Below are 17280 nucleotides of genomic sequence, written 5' to 3'. Positions count from 1 at the left end.
TGGCAAACTTCAGATGGCCCTGTATATGTGCTTTCTTGAGCAGGGGGACCTTGCAGGTGCTGCAGGATTTCAGTCCTTCACGGCGTAGTGTGTTACCAATTGTTTTCTTGGTGACTATGGTCCCAGCTGCCTTGAGATCATTGACAAGATCCTCCCGTGTAGTTCTGGGCTGATTCCTCACCGTTCTCAGGATCATTGCAACTCCACGAGGTGAGATCTTGCATGGAGCCCCAGGTCGAGGGAGATTGACAGTTATTTTGTGTTTCTTCCATTTGCGAATAATCGCACCACTGTTGTCACCTTCTCACCAAGCTGCTTGGCGATGGTCTTTGTAGCCCATTCCAGCCTTGTGTAGGTCTACAATCTTGTCCCTGACATCCTTGGAGAGCTCTTTGGTCTTGGCCATGGTGGAGAGTTTGGAATCTGATTGATTGATTGCTTCTGTGGACAGGTGTCTTTTATACAGGTAACAAGCTAAGATTAGGAGCACTCCCTTTGAGTGTGCTCCTAATCTCAGCTCGTTACCTGAATAAAAGACACCTGGGAGCCAGAAATCTTTCTGATTGAGAGGGAGTCAAATACATATTTCCCTCATTAAAATGCAAATCAATTTCTAACATTTTTTACATGCGTTTTTCTGGATTTTGTTGTTGTTATTCTGTCTCTCACTGTTCAAATAAACCTACCATTAAAATTATAGACAGATCATTTCTTTGTCAGTGGGCAAACGTACAAAATCAGCAGGGGATCAAATACTTTTTCCCTCACTGTAAGTATTCAGACCCTTTGCTATAAGACTTGAAATTGAGCTCATGTGCATCCTGTTTACATTGATCATCCTTGAGATGTTTCTACAACTTGATTGCAGTCCACCTGTGGTAAATTCAATTGATTGGACATGATTTGGAAAGGCACACACCTGTCTATATAAGGTCCCACAGTTCACAGTGCATGTCAGAGCAAAACCCAAGCCATGAGGTTGAAGGAATTATCCGTAGAGCTCCGAGACAGGATTGTGTCAAGGCACAGATCTGGGGAAGGGTACCAAAAATGTCTGCAGCATTGAAGGTCCCCAAGAACACAGTGGCCTCCATCATTCTTAAATAGAAGAAGTTTGGAACCACCAAGACTCTTCCTAGAGCTGGCCAAACTGAGCAATCGGGGGAGAAGGGCCTTGGTCAAGGAAGTGACCAAGAACCCGATGGTCACTCTGATAGAGCTCCAGACTTCCTCTGTGGAGATGGGAGAACCTTCCAGAAGGACAACCATCTCTGCAGCACTTCACCAATCAGGCCTTTATGGTAGAGTGGCCAAACGGAAGCCACTCCTCAGTAAAGGGCACATGACAGCCCGCTTGGAGTTTGCCAAAAGGCACCTAAAGGCCTCTCAGACCATGAGAAACAAGATTCTCTGGTCTGATGAAACCAAGATTGAACTCTTTGGCCTGAATGCCAAGCGTCACGTCTGGAGGAAACCTTGCACCATCCCTACGGTGAATCATGGTGGTGGCAGCATCATACTGTGGGGATGTTTTTCAGCGGCAGGGACTGAGAGACTAGTCAGGATCGAGGAAAAGATTAACGAAGCAAAGTACAGAGAGATCCTTGATGAAAACCTGCTCAGGACCTCAGACTGGGTCGAAGGTTCACCTTCCAACAGGACAACGCAGGAGTGGCTTCAGGACAAGTCACTGAATGTCCTTGAGTGGCCCAGCCAGAGCCCGGACTTGAACCCGATCGAACATCTGAGAGACCTGAAAGAAGCTGTGCAGCGACGCTCCCCGTCCAACCTGACAAAGCTTGAGAGCATCTGCAGAGAAGAATGGGAGAAACTCCCCAAATACAGGTGTGCCAAGTCTGTAGTGTCACAGCCAAGAAGACTCAAGGCTGTAATCGCTGTCAAACGTGCTTCAACAAAGTACTGAGTAAAGGGTCTGAATACTTATGTAAATGTGATATTTCAGTTTAGTATTTTTAATACATTTGCAAACATTTCTAAACCTGTTTTTGCTTTGTCATTATGGGGTATTGTGTGTAGATTGATGAGGAAAAAAACAATTTCATCAATTTTAGAATTAGGCTGTAATGTAACAAAATGTGGAAAAAAGTCAAGGGGTCTGTATAGTTTCTGAATGCACTGTATCTATTTGAATTATAATTCCCGAAGTTCAGGGATAGATTGGCCAATGCTATCATGTATGTACAGTGGGGAGAACAAGTATTTGATACACTGCCGATTCTGCAGGTTTTCCTACTTACAAAGCATGTAGAGGTCTGTAATTTTTATCATAGGTACACTTCAACTGTGAGAGACAGAATCTAAAACAAAAATCCAGAAAATCACATTGTATGATTTTTAAGTAATTAATTTCCATTTTATTGCATGACATAAGTATTTGATACATCAGAAAAGCAGAACTTAATATTTGGTACAGAAACCTTTGTTTGCAATTACAGAGATCATTCGTTTCCTGTAGGTCTTGACCAGGTTTTCACACACTGCAGCAGGGATTTTGGCCCACTCCTCCATACAGACCTTCTCCAGATCCTTCAGGTTTCGGGGCTGTCGCTGGGCAATACAGACTTTCAGCTCCCTCCAAAGATTTTCTATTGGGTTCAGGTCTGGAGACTGGCTAGGCCACTCCAGGACCTTGAGATGCTTCTTACGGAGCCACTCCTTAGTTGCCCTGGCTGTGTGTTTCGGGTCGTTGTCATGCTGGAAGACCCAGCCACGACCCATCTTCAATGCTCTTTACTGAGGGAAGGAGGTTGTTGGCCAAGATCTCGCGGTACATGGCCCCATCCATCCTCCCCTCAATACGGTGCAGTCGTCCTGTCCCCTTTGCAGAAAAGCATCCCCAAAGAATGATGTTTCCACCTCCATGCTTCACGGTTGGGATGGTGTTCTTGGGGTTGTACTCATCCTTCTTCTTCCTCCAAACACGGCGAGTGGAGTTTAGACCAAAAAGCTCTATTTTTTGTCTCATCAGACCACATGACCTTCTCCCATTCCTCCTCTGGATCATCCAGATGGTCATTGGCTAAATTCAGACGGGCCTGGACATGCGCTGGCTTGAGCAGGGGGACCTTGCGTGCGCTGCAGGATTTTAATCCATGACGGTGTAGTGTGTTACTAATGGTTTTCTTTGAGACTGTGGTCCCAGCTCTCTTCAGGTCATTGACCAGGTCCTGCCGTGTAGTTCTGGGCTGATCCCTCACCTTCCTCATGATCATTGATGCCCCACGAGGTGAGATCTTGCATGGAGCCCCAGACCGAGGGTGATTGACCGTCATCTTGAATTTCTTCCATTTTCTAATAATTGCGCCAACAGTTGTTGCCTTCTCACCAAGCTGCTTGCCTATTGTCCTGTAGCCCATCCCAGCCTTGTGCAGGTCTACAATTTTATTCTTGATGTCCTTACACAGCTCTCTGGTCTTGGCCATTGTGGAGAGGTTGGAGTCTGTTTGATTGAGTGTGTGGACAGGTGTCTTTTATACAGGTAACGAGTTCAAACAGGTGCAGTTTATACAGGTAATGAGTGGAGAACAGGAGGGCTTCTTAAAGAAGAACGAACAGGTCTGTGAGAGCCGGAATTCTTACTGGTTGGTAGGTGATCAAATACTTATGTCATGCAATAAAAATGCAAATTAAATTACTTAAAAATCATACAATGTGATTTTCTGGATTTTTGTTTTAGATTCCGTCTCTCACAGTTGAAGTGCACCTATGATAAAAAATTACAGACCTCTACATGCTTTGTAAGTAGGAAAACCTGCAAAATCGGCAGTGTATCTAATACTTGTTCTCCCCACTGTATGTATGTGTATATACACTGTGTACTAAACATTAGGAACGTCTTCCTAATATTGAGTTGCACCCCCTTTTGCCCCTCAGAACAACCTCAATTTGTTGTGCATGGACTCTACAAGGTGTCGAAAGCGTTTCACAAGGATGCTGGCCCATGTTGACTCCAATGCTACCCACAGTTGTGTCTAGTTGGCTGGAATGGTGGTGGACCATTCTTGATACACACTGGAAACTGTTGAGCATGAAAAACCCAGCAGCGTTGCAGTTCTTGACACATTCAAACTCGTTCGCCTGGTACCTACTACCATACCCCGTTCAAAGGCACTTAAATATTTTGTCTTGCCCATTCACCCTCTGAATGGCACACATACACAAACCATGTGTCAGTTATCAAGGCTTTAACCTGTCTGTTCCCTTTAATCTACACTGATTTGAAGTGGATTTAACAAGTGACATCAATAAGGGATCAAAGCTTTCACCTGGTCAGTCTGTCATGGAAAGAGCAGGTGTTCCTAATGTTTTGTACACAATGTATTTTGTATATTTAAAAAATTGCATGTTTTCATCAGCTTAATACAAGTAAATTGTGAATTCGAGGTGTGATCACAATCTGAGTCAAATAAAATATTTCATCAACTGACATCAATATCACAATTGCACAAACCAGGAAGAACAGTAATATAGTTATTACATATTACAAAAACGTAGTTCTGTGAAAGCGCTCAGCACCTGCCCAAGTCATTAGTATATAAAATGGAAAAATTAATGTAGCGGGTTGAATCAAGGTAATTCTTTTTCACCCATCCTTATTTCAAACAGCAGTGAAACAAGTGTTTTTTCTCTCAAAAAAACTCCCTGTGAGATCCGGCCAGGCAACTGATAGCTTTGTTATTTTGACATTTAAAGGTTAAACATATATCCAAATGTCATACTCTATCTGCAACAAGTGGAAGAATACGGCCTTTGCATTTCACTGAGATTTGAAACATCTCTAGAGCAAAGCTGGATAAGTAGTATACTGCACCAATATTGACAGTTGCATTTGATTTGCTAGGTTTTTGTTGAATACCTCCAAAGTTTATGCATAGATAAATTATGATTCTCCAAACCATTCCCATGGATGAAATGCAAATATCGGTGTGGTAGAGACAGTTTTGTTGAAAAGATCAGAATGTCAGATTTTGTTTAGACTTATATGCAGGCCTAATCTTATCTTATTTCAATCACTATCCAGACAAAATGTTTTTATTGCTATTAGGTCAACATGTGCACCTCTATAATGATAAAATATATAATCTGTTTTAGTTTTTTCGTCTGTGTAGCCTAATCTAGTGAAACTCATAAAACATTGCCTCAGGTAATCAATTTGAGAAAGGCTACATGAAACAATTATTAAAACTGTGCTTCAATTAGCCTTGAGCCCACTATTGTGTGTTCAGAAAGCTGCTATCAAAAACTCCAACTCCCAGACTCACTTGCTGTGACGGAGACATGACCAACCAATGATAATTCACTGAAGACGTTTTATTTCGAGGTGTGCTGAATTAAGAGACGCTTCTTGAAAAAGGTTGTGCTGAAACAAAGTAAACGATCTTCGGGATTCAAAGGATTATTTTCCAATGGGTAAGTAATTTTTTTATGTTAAGCACCATCAGCTTTCATTGTTTTAGCTGGAGAAGAATCTAAATGTTTTGGCAAAAGCACACACGTACTTATAATGATGGTGTAGACTGGAAATTGTGGCACTGTTTAATAACGTTTGCAATCAGACAACAGCCTATTGTTTTTTGTAACGTCGATCACACGTTCTAATTTTCATAATACGAAATAAAATGTGTTGGGATGTTGTGAAATTGCGCTTACTGTAGGCTACATTACCTGGGGCAGGTAGGCCATTTTAATGATGCAAGTTAACTGACAACATTTTTAATAGAGAGATAAAAGATACATACATGTACGTACATACATGACAAGGAAAGATTATTAAATAAACTTTATTTTAAAAAGCACTAAGCAGAAACACTTGAAATACCTATTTCAAGCAATATACATTTACATTTTAGTCATTTAGCAGACGCTCTTATCCAGAGCGACTTACAGTTAGTGAGTGCATACATTTTTCATACTGGCCCCCCGTGGGAATATATAAATATTAGGAGCATTCCTAATTACTGTTTTGGAAAAAGTAAGTAATGAAAGAATATATGGGCTGATAACACTGGAATACAACCCAGATATGGTCAATTACAATTTATCAAGACTTAAGCAGGTTAGTTTAAACTGTAGATTAATTTGAATGAGATATAAAAATACTTGTGGCACATTGTAAGTACCTCAATTACATCTCTTTTTCTTAAAAAAAAAAAGTCCTTCATACATTGACCAAAGTACATATTTGAACAGATGAAATAGAGAAGTTCTATAGAAAGCATGATTCATGCTGTAAACCACAGCTCAGGAAATGGCTGATCTCGAAAGAGAGGCATATATTGGGTGAGGAAGAGATACGAATGTGGGTGTTCATGGACAATGACAAATACGTTTGACAGTTGTCAGGATGGAACATTTACATTTTAGTCATTTAGCAGACGCTCTTATCCAGAGCGACTTACAGTTAGTGAGTGCATACATTTTCATACTGGCCCCCCGTGGGAAACGATCCTACAACCCTGGCGTTGCAAGCGCCATGCTCCTCCAACTGAGCTACAGGGGACGTGGACCGATTCGCGTTCAACCTTTTTATGTCTTATACATTTGTATCAGTAATAAGGCTTTTCTCAGGCAGCTAACAAAGACATGTTGTGCCTAAAAATGATGGAGGGGTTTGGCCTTGGGTTTGGTGTATGATCATTTGATTTAATATATTCACCAAGACATGCAAATGAAATACTGAAAGTCAAATACAACAGTCTGCCTTTTACATTACATTTCTAATTTTCATTCACGTTGTAATGCTTTCATATCAGGAAGGGTACCACATAACTGCGGTTAGACTCATAAGCAGGAAGTGGTTTTGTAACCATGTGGTTTTATATTAGAACTGCGTTGTCTTTTGTCGGTACTGGAGTGTGTGTTAGTTTACAAAATATTCAGTAATAGATCACAAGTGTACTTGTTCTTGCTGCTTGCACAGGATTGGAAATGCAACCATAGGGGAACTAAATAATCAGCTTTTCACACACGTAGGGTTTTATTGTGTCTTGTTCTGGATCACCTGGTCTGACTGATGATGAATATGGGACACACACAATTTTTTGATTATGATAAACCCATGCCCTGTATGGAGTGGAGAGGGTGCTCTCGCATAGTTGTGACTGTTTTTTCCCTGTGTCCTGTGGCAGTATTAGATCCTGAAAGGGAGCGAGACACCAGTCAGAGACCAGTCAGGGAGGAGGGCAGAGGTGTGGAGGGGACACTGAACCAGGTGAGACAGTACACTGTCATTTATCACTCATAAGGATTCCAGGCAGCTTGAGACACTTTCAGTACGCTCACATCCTTAATTTCTTATTTGTGTTTCATTTCCCCACTGCTTTCAGTTCTCTATTTCTTCAAACATCAAATAAGCATGGCAAATATTAGGCTTGTGTAAAGGGGTGAATTTTCTCAGAATAATGGTGTGTTCTTCATTACAGAAGTTGTAAAATAACAAAACCACATGTAACCTCAAGTCACATGCATGTCTTCTCTGATATGTCTGAATTCATGTGTAGGCATACAATTTGATAACACAAATATATCTACAGGGAATGATTTATTCAAATAAATAAAAAATAATAGAATGTGATATACAGAGGCTACCTAAAGTCGAGGGTTTGTTATTGATTAGTGTATTTTATGTTGATGTTTTGCGTATGTTCATTGTGGTATAAATTCACAATTTTGTTTTGTCCTCATCATCATAGGAAATAATATTGCTAAGTGTCATGTTGCAATATCACAAATCTGATCGTTTCAGCATGTTCACAAATGAGTAATAGGAGGAAGGTGATTATTTTATGTGGGAGTTAAGTGGCGTGTGAAAGAATATACGTACACATTTCCCTGTAATTGCACTATCTATCTACACATACAGAAACTGCAGGAGTTCCACTTAGACACAGTTCTGGTAATTGAAGATTTTAAAATAAAAGTTAGAGCAGAGAAGCATCAAGACACTGATCTGAGATGAATGCCTGTGGTTTCTGTGGTGACAAGTGGCCTGTTGATTGCATCAATCAATGTGAAAGTCTTGTTGACACATTGACATCAACATCTCCTACGCCCTTTTCCAAAATGTGAATGTGGTGGAAATGTAGAGGCTGTTTACTGACAGTCTTTCACAACGATATTCATGCTTATTTTAGTGTGTGGTTAACTGTGATGTATATTGTATGCTGGGCTTTATGACTCGGACTGCAGTTGTTTCCTGTATGAAACCAATGTCACATGGAGCTGACTGACATCTCTCTGTTTTGTGGTCCAGCCATGAATAGAATACATTTATTCAATATAGTATACATATAAATAAAACAACTGGCTTGCTTATCTTATAATACTTACTGTAAACCTGTTCAATAGTCATATGCAACTAATGCATTACGTTGTTAGAAAAATACTATTGAATCATTTCTGGAAATGTGTTGCCCAATATGACTAATCCAAATTCCAGTCATAAATGCTTTGTCTTTGTTCTTAAGAACTTTACATGATATCTCATTGACTAACAGATTAGATGTGAGGATGGCTGTGTATGGCATTAACGATTATTCTACAACTTTGTAAAAGCACTTAACCAAAACATTTAATATTTTGGTGAAAATAACCTACAATGCAACGTAAGTCATCTATCCATAGCAAGAGAAAGAGTTGCAGCTGGCCAGTCAAGGCAGGAAGAAGAAGAAGAAAGTGAGAGAGTATTGCATGGTTGGAGGCTCATGGATGAAAGATAGACACGGTTTTCAGCTACAACACCCTATGGGACAGCTGTATAGAGCTGTGAGTCAGTCAGTGCTATCCCAAATAGGGGCCTACATCTTCACTATTACTCACCACTGGCTCCCGCTTCTCGGAACCAGTAACCACAGAGAGGAACCTGATTCAATAAGAAACTCTGGTTGAGTTTTGTCTACAGTGCAGCATACACCACCGAAACAAAATAGTCTCTGTATTTGGTGATTCAGACTGGGATATTGTATGTTTTCATTTTCTGCTCTCATGTGATGTAAATGCAATAAAAAATATCAAACCTCTACACTATCAGTCCATAACCCTGTGCAAATTGAACCTGTATGCTATTGCACAACCGATAAACCGATATTGTCCCTTTCAGAATTTGGACTGTTGCCAAAAATAATAGTTTTACTTTTCAAATATTTCTAGTACAAATTATGATACGGTGTCAGCAGTTTTGTGAATTTCAGCTTCCTATACTTTTGTAATGTTAGTAAGTGTCCAGTTTGATCAGTTTAAAGTGTCATAGACACTTCTCATCCCGACGAGTGCAGTGAATGTGAGGACATTTATCTGGTGAGCGCTGGGGTTAATTTCTGCTTGCCTCTACTGTTTCATTTCTCATTTGGTATACACTGCATGTTGTGACTTTTCTCCTTTCTGCTCATTAGTGTTTGCTTACACAAAGCTTAAACAGAGTAACCTCCTATTTCAACATAATAATCAATTCCTGAAATATGCCTCTGAAAACAACTGTCTATGCTGCAATACTGATAATTGCAAACAGATTTTTTTTACCTCACTTTTTTTTTAATTGAACAGATTCTAATCATATGAACTACTTCCTAGGCTACTCAGTCTGTCATTTCTAAATTACATTCATCCCATTCACTTTCATGTCAGTGGAAAATAAATGTATAACAAAGGGCTTGTGAGTAAAGACTTTGGGGGGAAGGGCCCTTTCATACTGTGTAACAAAAACTATTCATGCCTTCATATTTGATATTACCAGGTTTAGACCATATGTCTGTTGGTTTCCCTTTGTACAGGATGTATGTTTACTTATTGAAAGGGGTGGTAAAAGCCAACTCAAATTCTAGTTATCCAAGAAAGGACAAGTAGTCTGAGAAAATACTTTGTTGCAATAAAAAAAAGAAGTGTATTTCCTATTGTATGATTGGTTTATTGCTCATTGCAGTTCTGTTTTGAAGAGTTTGTCATGCAATAAAATGCAAATTAATTACTTAAAAATCATACAATGTGATTTTCTGGATTTTTGATTCCGTCTCTCACAGTTGAAATGTACCTATGATAAAAATTACAGACCTCTACATGCTTTGTAAGTAGGAAAACCTGCAAAATCGGCAGTGTATCAAATACTTGTTCTCCCCACTGTACATGTTCAGTAATAGTATGCATTCCTGGAATTGGATTTACATTTCTGTATTTTCTCTCCCTCTTTTGTCGATCTGGTGGTCTCTACCGTAGAATTCTGCAGCAATGGAGATTTCTGACTCAGCCAGTGAATGTGAGGAGAGGCCCAGTTCTAGCCCAATGGAGACAGAGGAGAGGTCCTTCATAGCCAGTTTGCACTGTTTCATGAAGGACCGAGGCACACCCATTGAGAGGATACCACACTTGGGCTTTAAGCAGAGTGAGTCCATGCTCAAAGCATATAGCCATAGCTTTATCACCCAATCTCTATCTGCATACATTATTATATAGATTCATTTCCTCTGCTCTTCAGAGCACCTCAGTCTCGAGCATAGTTTGAAGTAAATGCATGTGTTAAGACCATTTCATCATACTGTAGCTTCATAGTGAACAATATTAATTATAGAATTGTGCCCCATGGTGTTCAAATGCATATGGTTTCTACTTGCAGTTAACCTGTGGAAAATCTACAAAGCTGTTGAGAAGCTTGGCAGTTACGACTCTGTGAGTACACCCATATATAGTACAGAGTAGTTCTATATGTTCACCAGACATAGGTTGTTGCTGTTTTTTTACACTTTACCTGATTGTTGATCATACATACAGAGGCGGCAGCTACTCGCATTGTATTTTTTTTTATGTTGTCAAAGATATCATGCAGTTTAGCATCTTGTGTGGCACATTAGCTTTAGTTAATGGGATGTAAACATGACTGTTCCCACCACACTAAGAGCCGAGTCCACACTAGGCTGTCAACATGAACCTGGCCATGTAGCCTACCGTTCTACTGCTTTGTTCTCTTTGGCTGAATGAAGTTTCCATTCTGTGACGTGTACACGCTCAATGCGCTGAGAGAGGAAGGGTTTCTCTGAAATGCCACTTGAGTCAGATTTCACAGGAGCTTGGTCAATAGGACCTTGTTCTCTATTTTAGTAATGGGCCATTCATTTAAGCTCCCTCCATATATTTTTAATTAGTTCCAAAAGACAGATTAAACATTGTCTTATACTGTGCGTCAAATATATGAATGGATACGACTAGTGATTCTGGATTAGCGTCTTAAAGGTGTGTGTTTGCTCACTATGGTGTATGTCCCAACAGGTGACATCGCGGCGGCTGTGGAAGAATGTGTATGATGAGCTGGGCGGCAGCCCAGGCAGCACCAGCGCTGCTACCTGCACCCGCAGACACTATGAGAGGTGAGGCCAAACACTGCTGTGCTCCCGCTAACCTGTCAGTAAAATCACTCCATCTCTACATGTTTTCATGGTGTCATCTGTTTGTGTTCCATACAGGCTTGTTTTACCCTTTGAGAGACAGTTGAGGGGGGAGGAGGACAAACCTCTGCCTCCGAGCAAACCACGCAAACAGTACAAGAGGAGTCCAGATGGCAAGGGGAGCAAGTCTGAGGTCAAGAGGAAGAGGCCCCATCTGGAAAAGGAGACAGACTCTGAGGTACCTCACCTTGTACCTGTTAGTGGCCATTGTCATAACAAAGTCACTTCCTGTTCTCTATTACTCCTGCCTATGTACCCCACCTGTATGAGTGGAAATTACCTCTATATGTTGTCTTGTTACAGGGCCAGGTACATTCTACTCCATTGTCTTCATGGACTACTCCATCTGAAAGGCTCCACCCAGACCATCCTCCACCAAACAGTGAGACTACCGTGTGTGACGACCTCTCTTCCTCAGCATGCACCCTATCTCACCCAGCCCAGGGCCCTACTTCATGCCCCTGGAGAGGAAGTCAGCTCCAGTCTGCTGCTGCAGATATCATCTCTCCTCTGGAGAAGAAGAAGCGTATGGCCCAGGCCAGCCTGAGCCAGTCCCAGGACTCCCAGAGCCCCAGACAGGGGGACTGTAAGGGCAGGCCCTCTGTGATCCACTGCTCCCAGTCCCCAGGGCTGCTCCCTCCCAGCCGGACACGCACTACCTCTGAGGGCTCTCCTCTCCCTCCGTCGTCCTCCTCCTCCCGTAGCCCGTCCCCCTACTCCATCTCTTCTGAGGACTGTCCAGCACTAACTGAAGACAGGCCGCCAGTACCAAAACCAGAAGTACCCGTTCATTTTTCCAGCAACCCTATATCTGCCCACAGTGGGGTCCACAAGCCTCGGACCTGCAGCCCTGATGTCAAGGAATATGTTGGCTTCCCTGGAGGACAAAGAGATTTCCCTCAGGTCAGCCCCCTACCAGTTGAAACCGTCTCTATCAAAGGTCAGAGTAAAAACTCTGTATGGAGCCCAGTCTGCAATGGGAGTAACAGACGTCCAGCTCACCAGATACACCCACCAACGTCTTGCACATATACTGTTAGATCTTGCTTGGTTCCATCCACCTCCAGTTTCACCAAGGTTTATCCCAAGTCTATGGAGTCTTTGCGGCCTATACCCTTTCAGCCAGGTTACACATTCCATCAGAACCCAAATAGGCCCATGTTGCATGATGACGGTCTGATCTATAAGAAGAAACTACATATGGTCCCTCGACATTATCAGATGGAGAAAAAGGAGAAGTCCAGGACCATGTTGCCCAAGCCACTTCCAACTCAACAACCTGTGTTCCACCCTAATGCCAGCATTCCAGTGTCCTACCTCATCCCAGCCTATGACAGGACAAGGGGAGACTCTGGGCAGAAGCCACCTGTACACCCTCTCTTTCTACCTACCCACGTCAGACTGTCCCAGTCCCAGACCAACCCTATGTACCGCCATGCCCCAACGGGACACACCCATACTTCCTCTTATGAGCCTGCTCTCTACTCCTATCCCTATCACATTCCTATGTGTAATCCCCATACTGGATACAGCATCACTGGTGTACATTATCCTCACACCAGGCTTTGATAGCCCAGCCTAACTCTCAGAGCCTATTGACAATGTGACAAGTCAAACAGAGGTAATGACAGTACCTGCTTCGTTCTAGACATTTTCTAAACTTGCCTCGAACACCGCTGCATTCTATGTGAGTGATCAACAGAGAAACATTGTTGTGATTATTATGCTGAGATGTGCTCCCCTCCATGGCAACTGACAGAATTGCACTAATAAAAAGGGCTAGACTTTCTGTATTTGTAACAATAACCTTGAGGTTTACTGCTATGCACATGTATTTTTTATGGTATGATCAAATCATTTTACATGGATATAATATATGAAACAACACAGATTTATTTTTCTATTTCTGAATAAAATCTAAAATAATTCCTGTCTTATTCTAGTCTGCATTCTTTGGTAAGTAAATAACCATGGTCATTTTTTATTTTCTACAATATTTTAATTCATTTTGAGCTAAATTAAACTTCAAATAAAGACATGATCCATGATAATTTTTGAGAAATGGGACATGTAGCACTTGATCCATGGAAAGTAGACCACTATTAATTAATGAAATATTTCATAAATGTCCACAGCTCAAGACAGAAAGCCTGAGCTGAAATAAACACATACATTTGTGCAAATTATACTTTTATTGTATTTCCTGTAGGCTATGAGTCGGTAGGCATAAACCTAACACTGCGCATTAGTTGCGCACGTTTGAATGTCTCCGACGTCATCACGCATTGCTTTCAGTTGGCGCGAACTTTAACCGGAAGTGTGCGTTTCCTGTTTGTAGTGTCTGTGTTGTGCAGTCGAAATCGAGCTTTACAGTGTTGTTATTTGTAGCTGTAATGTAGAATGTTAACATTCTGCGTAGTTCAACAGAGTACCAACGTTTTCTGGTCAGCTGCTGAATATTTATTGTAAACTAAGCAAGTCAGCTTAAGAGCAATTATGTCGGATGCGTTGTCTGATGATCATGATGCCAGCGACATGAGCGGAGGAGATGACGGCCAAGAAGATGTGATGACTCCATCGGAACTGATTGGGAAACTGGAAGAGGTAACTAACTAGCTAGCCAGCCATATTCACTATACTGTAGCCAGACAGATATGTTTTGCAATGCACAGATCCTGTCAAAACAAAAAGCGTCATTGTCACTGCTCCTACGCTATCATAAAGTGGACATTGTGTGTGTGTTCCTCTGTCCCCAGGCCTGGCTGAATGAGAAGTTCTCTCCTGAGCTTCTAGAGAACAAGTCAGAGATGGTGGAGTGTGTGATGGAGCAGCTGACTCACATGGTAAATGGTGGTGGGGTGCCTCACATAACGGAGGGGTGCAGCAGCTGTGTCTCTGTGAGCATTGAGGTTCCAGTAATAATAATAACAACAACAGAACTACTACCTTGTGTGATTCTGTTGACAGGAGGCCAATCTGCAGCGGGTTAGGAAGGGTGATATGAAGGCCAGTGTCCACCGCATGGAGATTGACAGGATCCGCTATGTCCTCAGCAGTTACCTCCGCTCTCGCCTCCAAAAGGTAACAACAACCCAGCATGCTGTTTGATGATCTTCTTATGAGAGGGACTATAAATCAATGCTCAAACTGACACCTTTCTCTCTGGTCCTCTGTTGCCTGTGTAGATTGAGAAGTTTTTCCCTCATGTCTTGGAGAAAGAGAAGTCTCGAGCGGAGGGAGATCCTTCATTCCTGTCTCCAGAGGAGTTTGCCTTTGCCAAAGAGTGAGTGTTATGGTGATGTTGTCGCTTTTAGTTATAATGACTGTAGTTGGAGGAAAGTCTGTGCGTTGTTTGAATGTCTTATTTACTTCCATTATTATTATTATTATTATTATTATTATTATCATATGTGCTGTGTTCCATCTCTTCCATTCAGATATCTGGCCAACACAGAGACCTATCTGAAGGCTGTAGCTCTGAAACACATGCCCCCAAATCTACAGACGGTGGATATGCCAAAAGCAGGTGAGGCCTGGCAAGATATTATTTACATGATTTACTATTCCAATATTCTGATCGGCTGCTTGTAAAAAATATCAGTGGCATGTTTACTGTGCATGGATGGAAGCATTGTATTCTCTTGTCACATGATTAACTCCCATGTGTAATGATATGTACCCAGTGCCAGAGCCCTGTCTGGACTCCTTTGTGTTCCTGCGTGTGAGGGAGAAACAGGAAAACATCTTGGTGGAACCTGAGACAGACGACCAGAGGTACAGTATCACACATGATCATTGGACTGATTGATGGGTGCCACAGCTTCACGAGAGCAGCTCATTTTAATTTGGAATAGGCTTACTGCTATCTCACTTTGTTGATAATGTATCAAGATTTAAGAATAGAAGTCTGATGAAGAGTAGGTTGGTTATTTATGCAGTATTCTGTAGATCCAGTAGGTGGTAGCATATGTCTGTATAAATGTGTTTTCTATTTACTGTTACTGTCTGCAAGAATATATACCAGCTTACTCCACGGACATTGTATTGTTATTTATTGATATGCCTGGTCTCTTGCTATGAAATAATTTGACATTTTTTGTCCAATATTTTCTTCCAGAGAGTATGTTGTGGATCTTGACGAGGGTTCTCAGCATCTGATGCGGTATCGCACTATAGCACCTCTGGTTTCAAGTGGAGCAGTACAGCTCATTTAATTGTCAAGGTACTCAACTAATAGGCCACACTGATTTCCCTGATATCTAATCTATGACACACACACATCCATACTGTGTTTTTAAAATATGTTGGAGTGTGCATGATTCAAATCAAAATCTTACATAGACTGCTTTGTACTGTCATCATTTTTATTTTTAGCCTTCGCTTTTTGCCCTGAACATGGTCTCTTGGCAACTAACCAAGTTGGACATTCCCTCTCTTAGAACATTTGCTTGAACAACGCATTACCAACACAACAATGAGGCAATTTGCCACTGAACTGCAACAGAACAGGCAGTATATTATGTTTGGCAGTATATTATGTTTGCAGATCTGTCTCTGTAATAACATAGGCCTACTCTATTTGGGCTGTTTTAGGTGCCTCTGTCCTTGGTTCAGATGCAGTTGTTAGTTTCCAGTTGTGATGGCGGATGACCAGAGGAACACTGACTCCCTTCATTGAACATTGACTACATTGATTGAAGTACATTGAGGAGGGCGATATGGACATTATTTGTGGACTACCAACTCTTCAAGAGCCGGGCATGAACTGGAATGTCTGCAAATATGTCACTGACTTGTCAAACTGTGTTACGTACCTGAGGACACTCCTTTCTCTCACATGAAGCCTGCTTATAGTTATAATGATGATTGTTGGATACATAGGAGGCTATAAGTGAGAGAGACTTGAGGATGACAGGAATACATGAATGGCACATCATGGTGTCTACATGTACATTATAAGGTTGAGAGGTACAAACAAATATAGTGAATGTATTGATTTCAACAGTGTGTTTGTTGCTTCTACAATAAATGTGATTTGAATGGTGTATAGAATGTCTCGGTGGTCATATACAGTGTACACATATCATTGCCATTTGCCAAAGGAAAAGAGAATGCTCTTGCTTTCCAACCACAGTGCAAGCATGAATTTGTATTTGGCATGCTGCCTCGGTCATATGATGTGGTCTATTTCAAATCTGGGTGTGAACAATAGAAATAAAGGTGTAGATTTATGTTTATAGACAGACTGATATTAATACTTTGACTCCATCGTATGATGTAAAGTCCCCTGTTTTGGGGACCTGCGTGGTTCTGGTACCGGTTCCGATCGCTTAAATTGATATGGACACCATAGATCAAAATGGCTTGCATTGAGCGGTAGCCCTGATTCTGTCGGATACAGGAATATGTCTCTTCTGTCTGTGTGAAGCAGGATGTGAAATCTGACCACTTGAAGCTGGGATGTCCCTCCTACCATTTCATTTGCTCTTCCGACTGTCCATCAACTTCTGGCTGAACCCTACGTCACAGCCACTAACAACGCATATGCCTGAAATCCTTACATCGTAACGCAGCAGGAGAGTGGTTTCGTCGCTGTAGCACATTCAGAGATCGATTTATAGCCAGTAATATAATTAATAGATTTTAAACAAAAACATAGACGGAAAAGATTAATATGAGATGAAAGGCAAGTTCCTATCAAGTTCAGGAAGCCAAGCTAGAGCTCTGAGATGTTCACAGTGATGGGGGCAGACTTTTAGATCAAGAGAGACATTTAGAAAATATGCACACTTTCTCTAACACTAAATATACAAATATGTATTTTACGGTT

General features: G+C 41.4%; 2 protein-coding genes across 2 annotated transcripts; both read left to right on the top strand.

The window, feature by feature from the left end:
• The first annotated feature begins 5335 nt into the window (after positions 1-5335).
• Positions 5336-13376, top strand: LOC121530900 (AT-rich interactive domain-containing protein 5A). Its single transcript, XM_041836256.1, has 7 exons — positions 5336-5430; positions 7149-7231; positions 10228-10393; positions 10625-10677; positions 11275-11372; positions 11469-11628; positions 11754-13376. Exons 1-7 carry the CDS (start codon positions 5427-5429, stop codon positions 13017-13019), a joined length of 1830 nt encoding a protein of 609 aa, XP_041692190.1. The 5' UTR covers positions 5336-5426; the 3' UTR covers positions 13020-13376.
• Positions 13377-13746: 370 nt separating this feature from the next.
• Positions 13747-16631, top strand: gins4 (GINS complex subunit 4 (Sld5 homolog)). The gene is made up of 8 exons (XM_041904251.2): positions 13747-14054; positions 14207-14293; positions 14418-14531; positions 14636-14733; positions 14888-14976; positions 15134-15224; positions 15568-15672; positions 16044-16631. The coding sequence occupies exons 1-7, from the start codon at positions 13947-13949 to the stop codon at positions 15662-15664; spliced, it is 684 nt and encodes a 227-aa protein (XP_041760185.1). The 5' UTR covers positions 13747-13946; the 3' UTR covers positions 15665-15672; positions 16044-16631.
• The last annotated feature ends 649 nt before the right edge of the window (positions 16632-17280 follow it).

This window comes from Coregonus clupeaformis, chromosome 18 (assembly GCF_020615455.1).
Source record: "Coregonus clupeaformis isolate EN_2021a chromosome 18, ASM2061545v1, whole genome shotgun sequence".
Classification (NCBI taxonomy): Eukaryota; Metazoa; Chordata; class Actinopteri; order Salmoniformes; family Salmonidae; genus Coregonus; species Coregonus clupeaformis.
Note: the sequence above shows the minus strand (reverse complement) of the source record. Positions and strands in the feature narration are given on the sequence as shown.

Bases quoted from the DNA above. Each gene is read 5' to 3' on its own strand.
- gins4 (XM_041904251.2), top strand. From the start codon at position 13,947: ATGTCGGATGCGTTGTCTGATGATCATGATGCCAGCGACATGAGCGGA. The intron at 14,294-14,417 runs GTAAATGGTGGT...TTCTGTTGACAG, and splicing joins TGGAGCAGCTGACTCACATG to GAGGCCAATCTGCAGCGGGT. The intron at 14,977-15,133 runs GTGAGGCCTGGC...ATATGTACCCAG, and splicing joins GGTGGATATGCCAAAAGCAG to TGCCAGAGCCCTGTCTGGAC.
- LOC121530900 (XM_041836256.1), top strand. The intron at 7,232-10,227 runs GTGAGACAGTAC...TCTCTACCGTAG, and splicing joins TGGAGGGGACACTGAACCAG to AATTCTGCAGCAATGGAGAT. The intron at 11,373-11,468 runs GTGAGGCCAAAC...TGTTCCATACAG, and splicing joins ACCCGCAGACACTATGAGAG to GCTTGTTTTACCCTTTGAGA.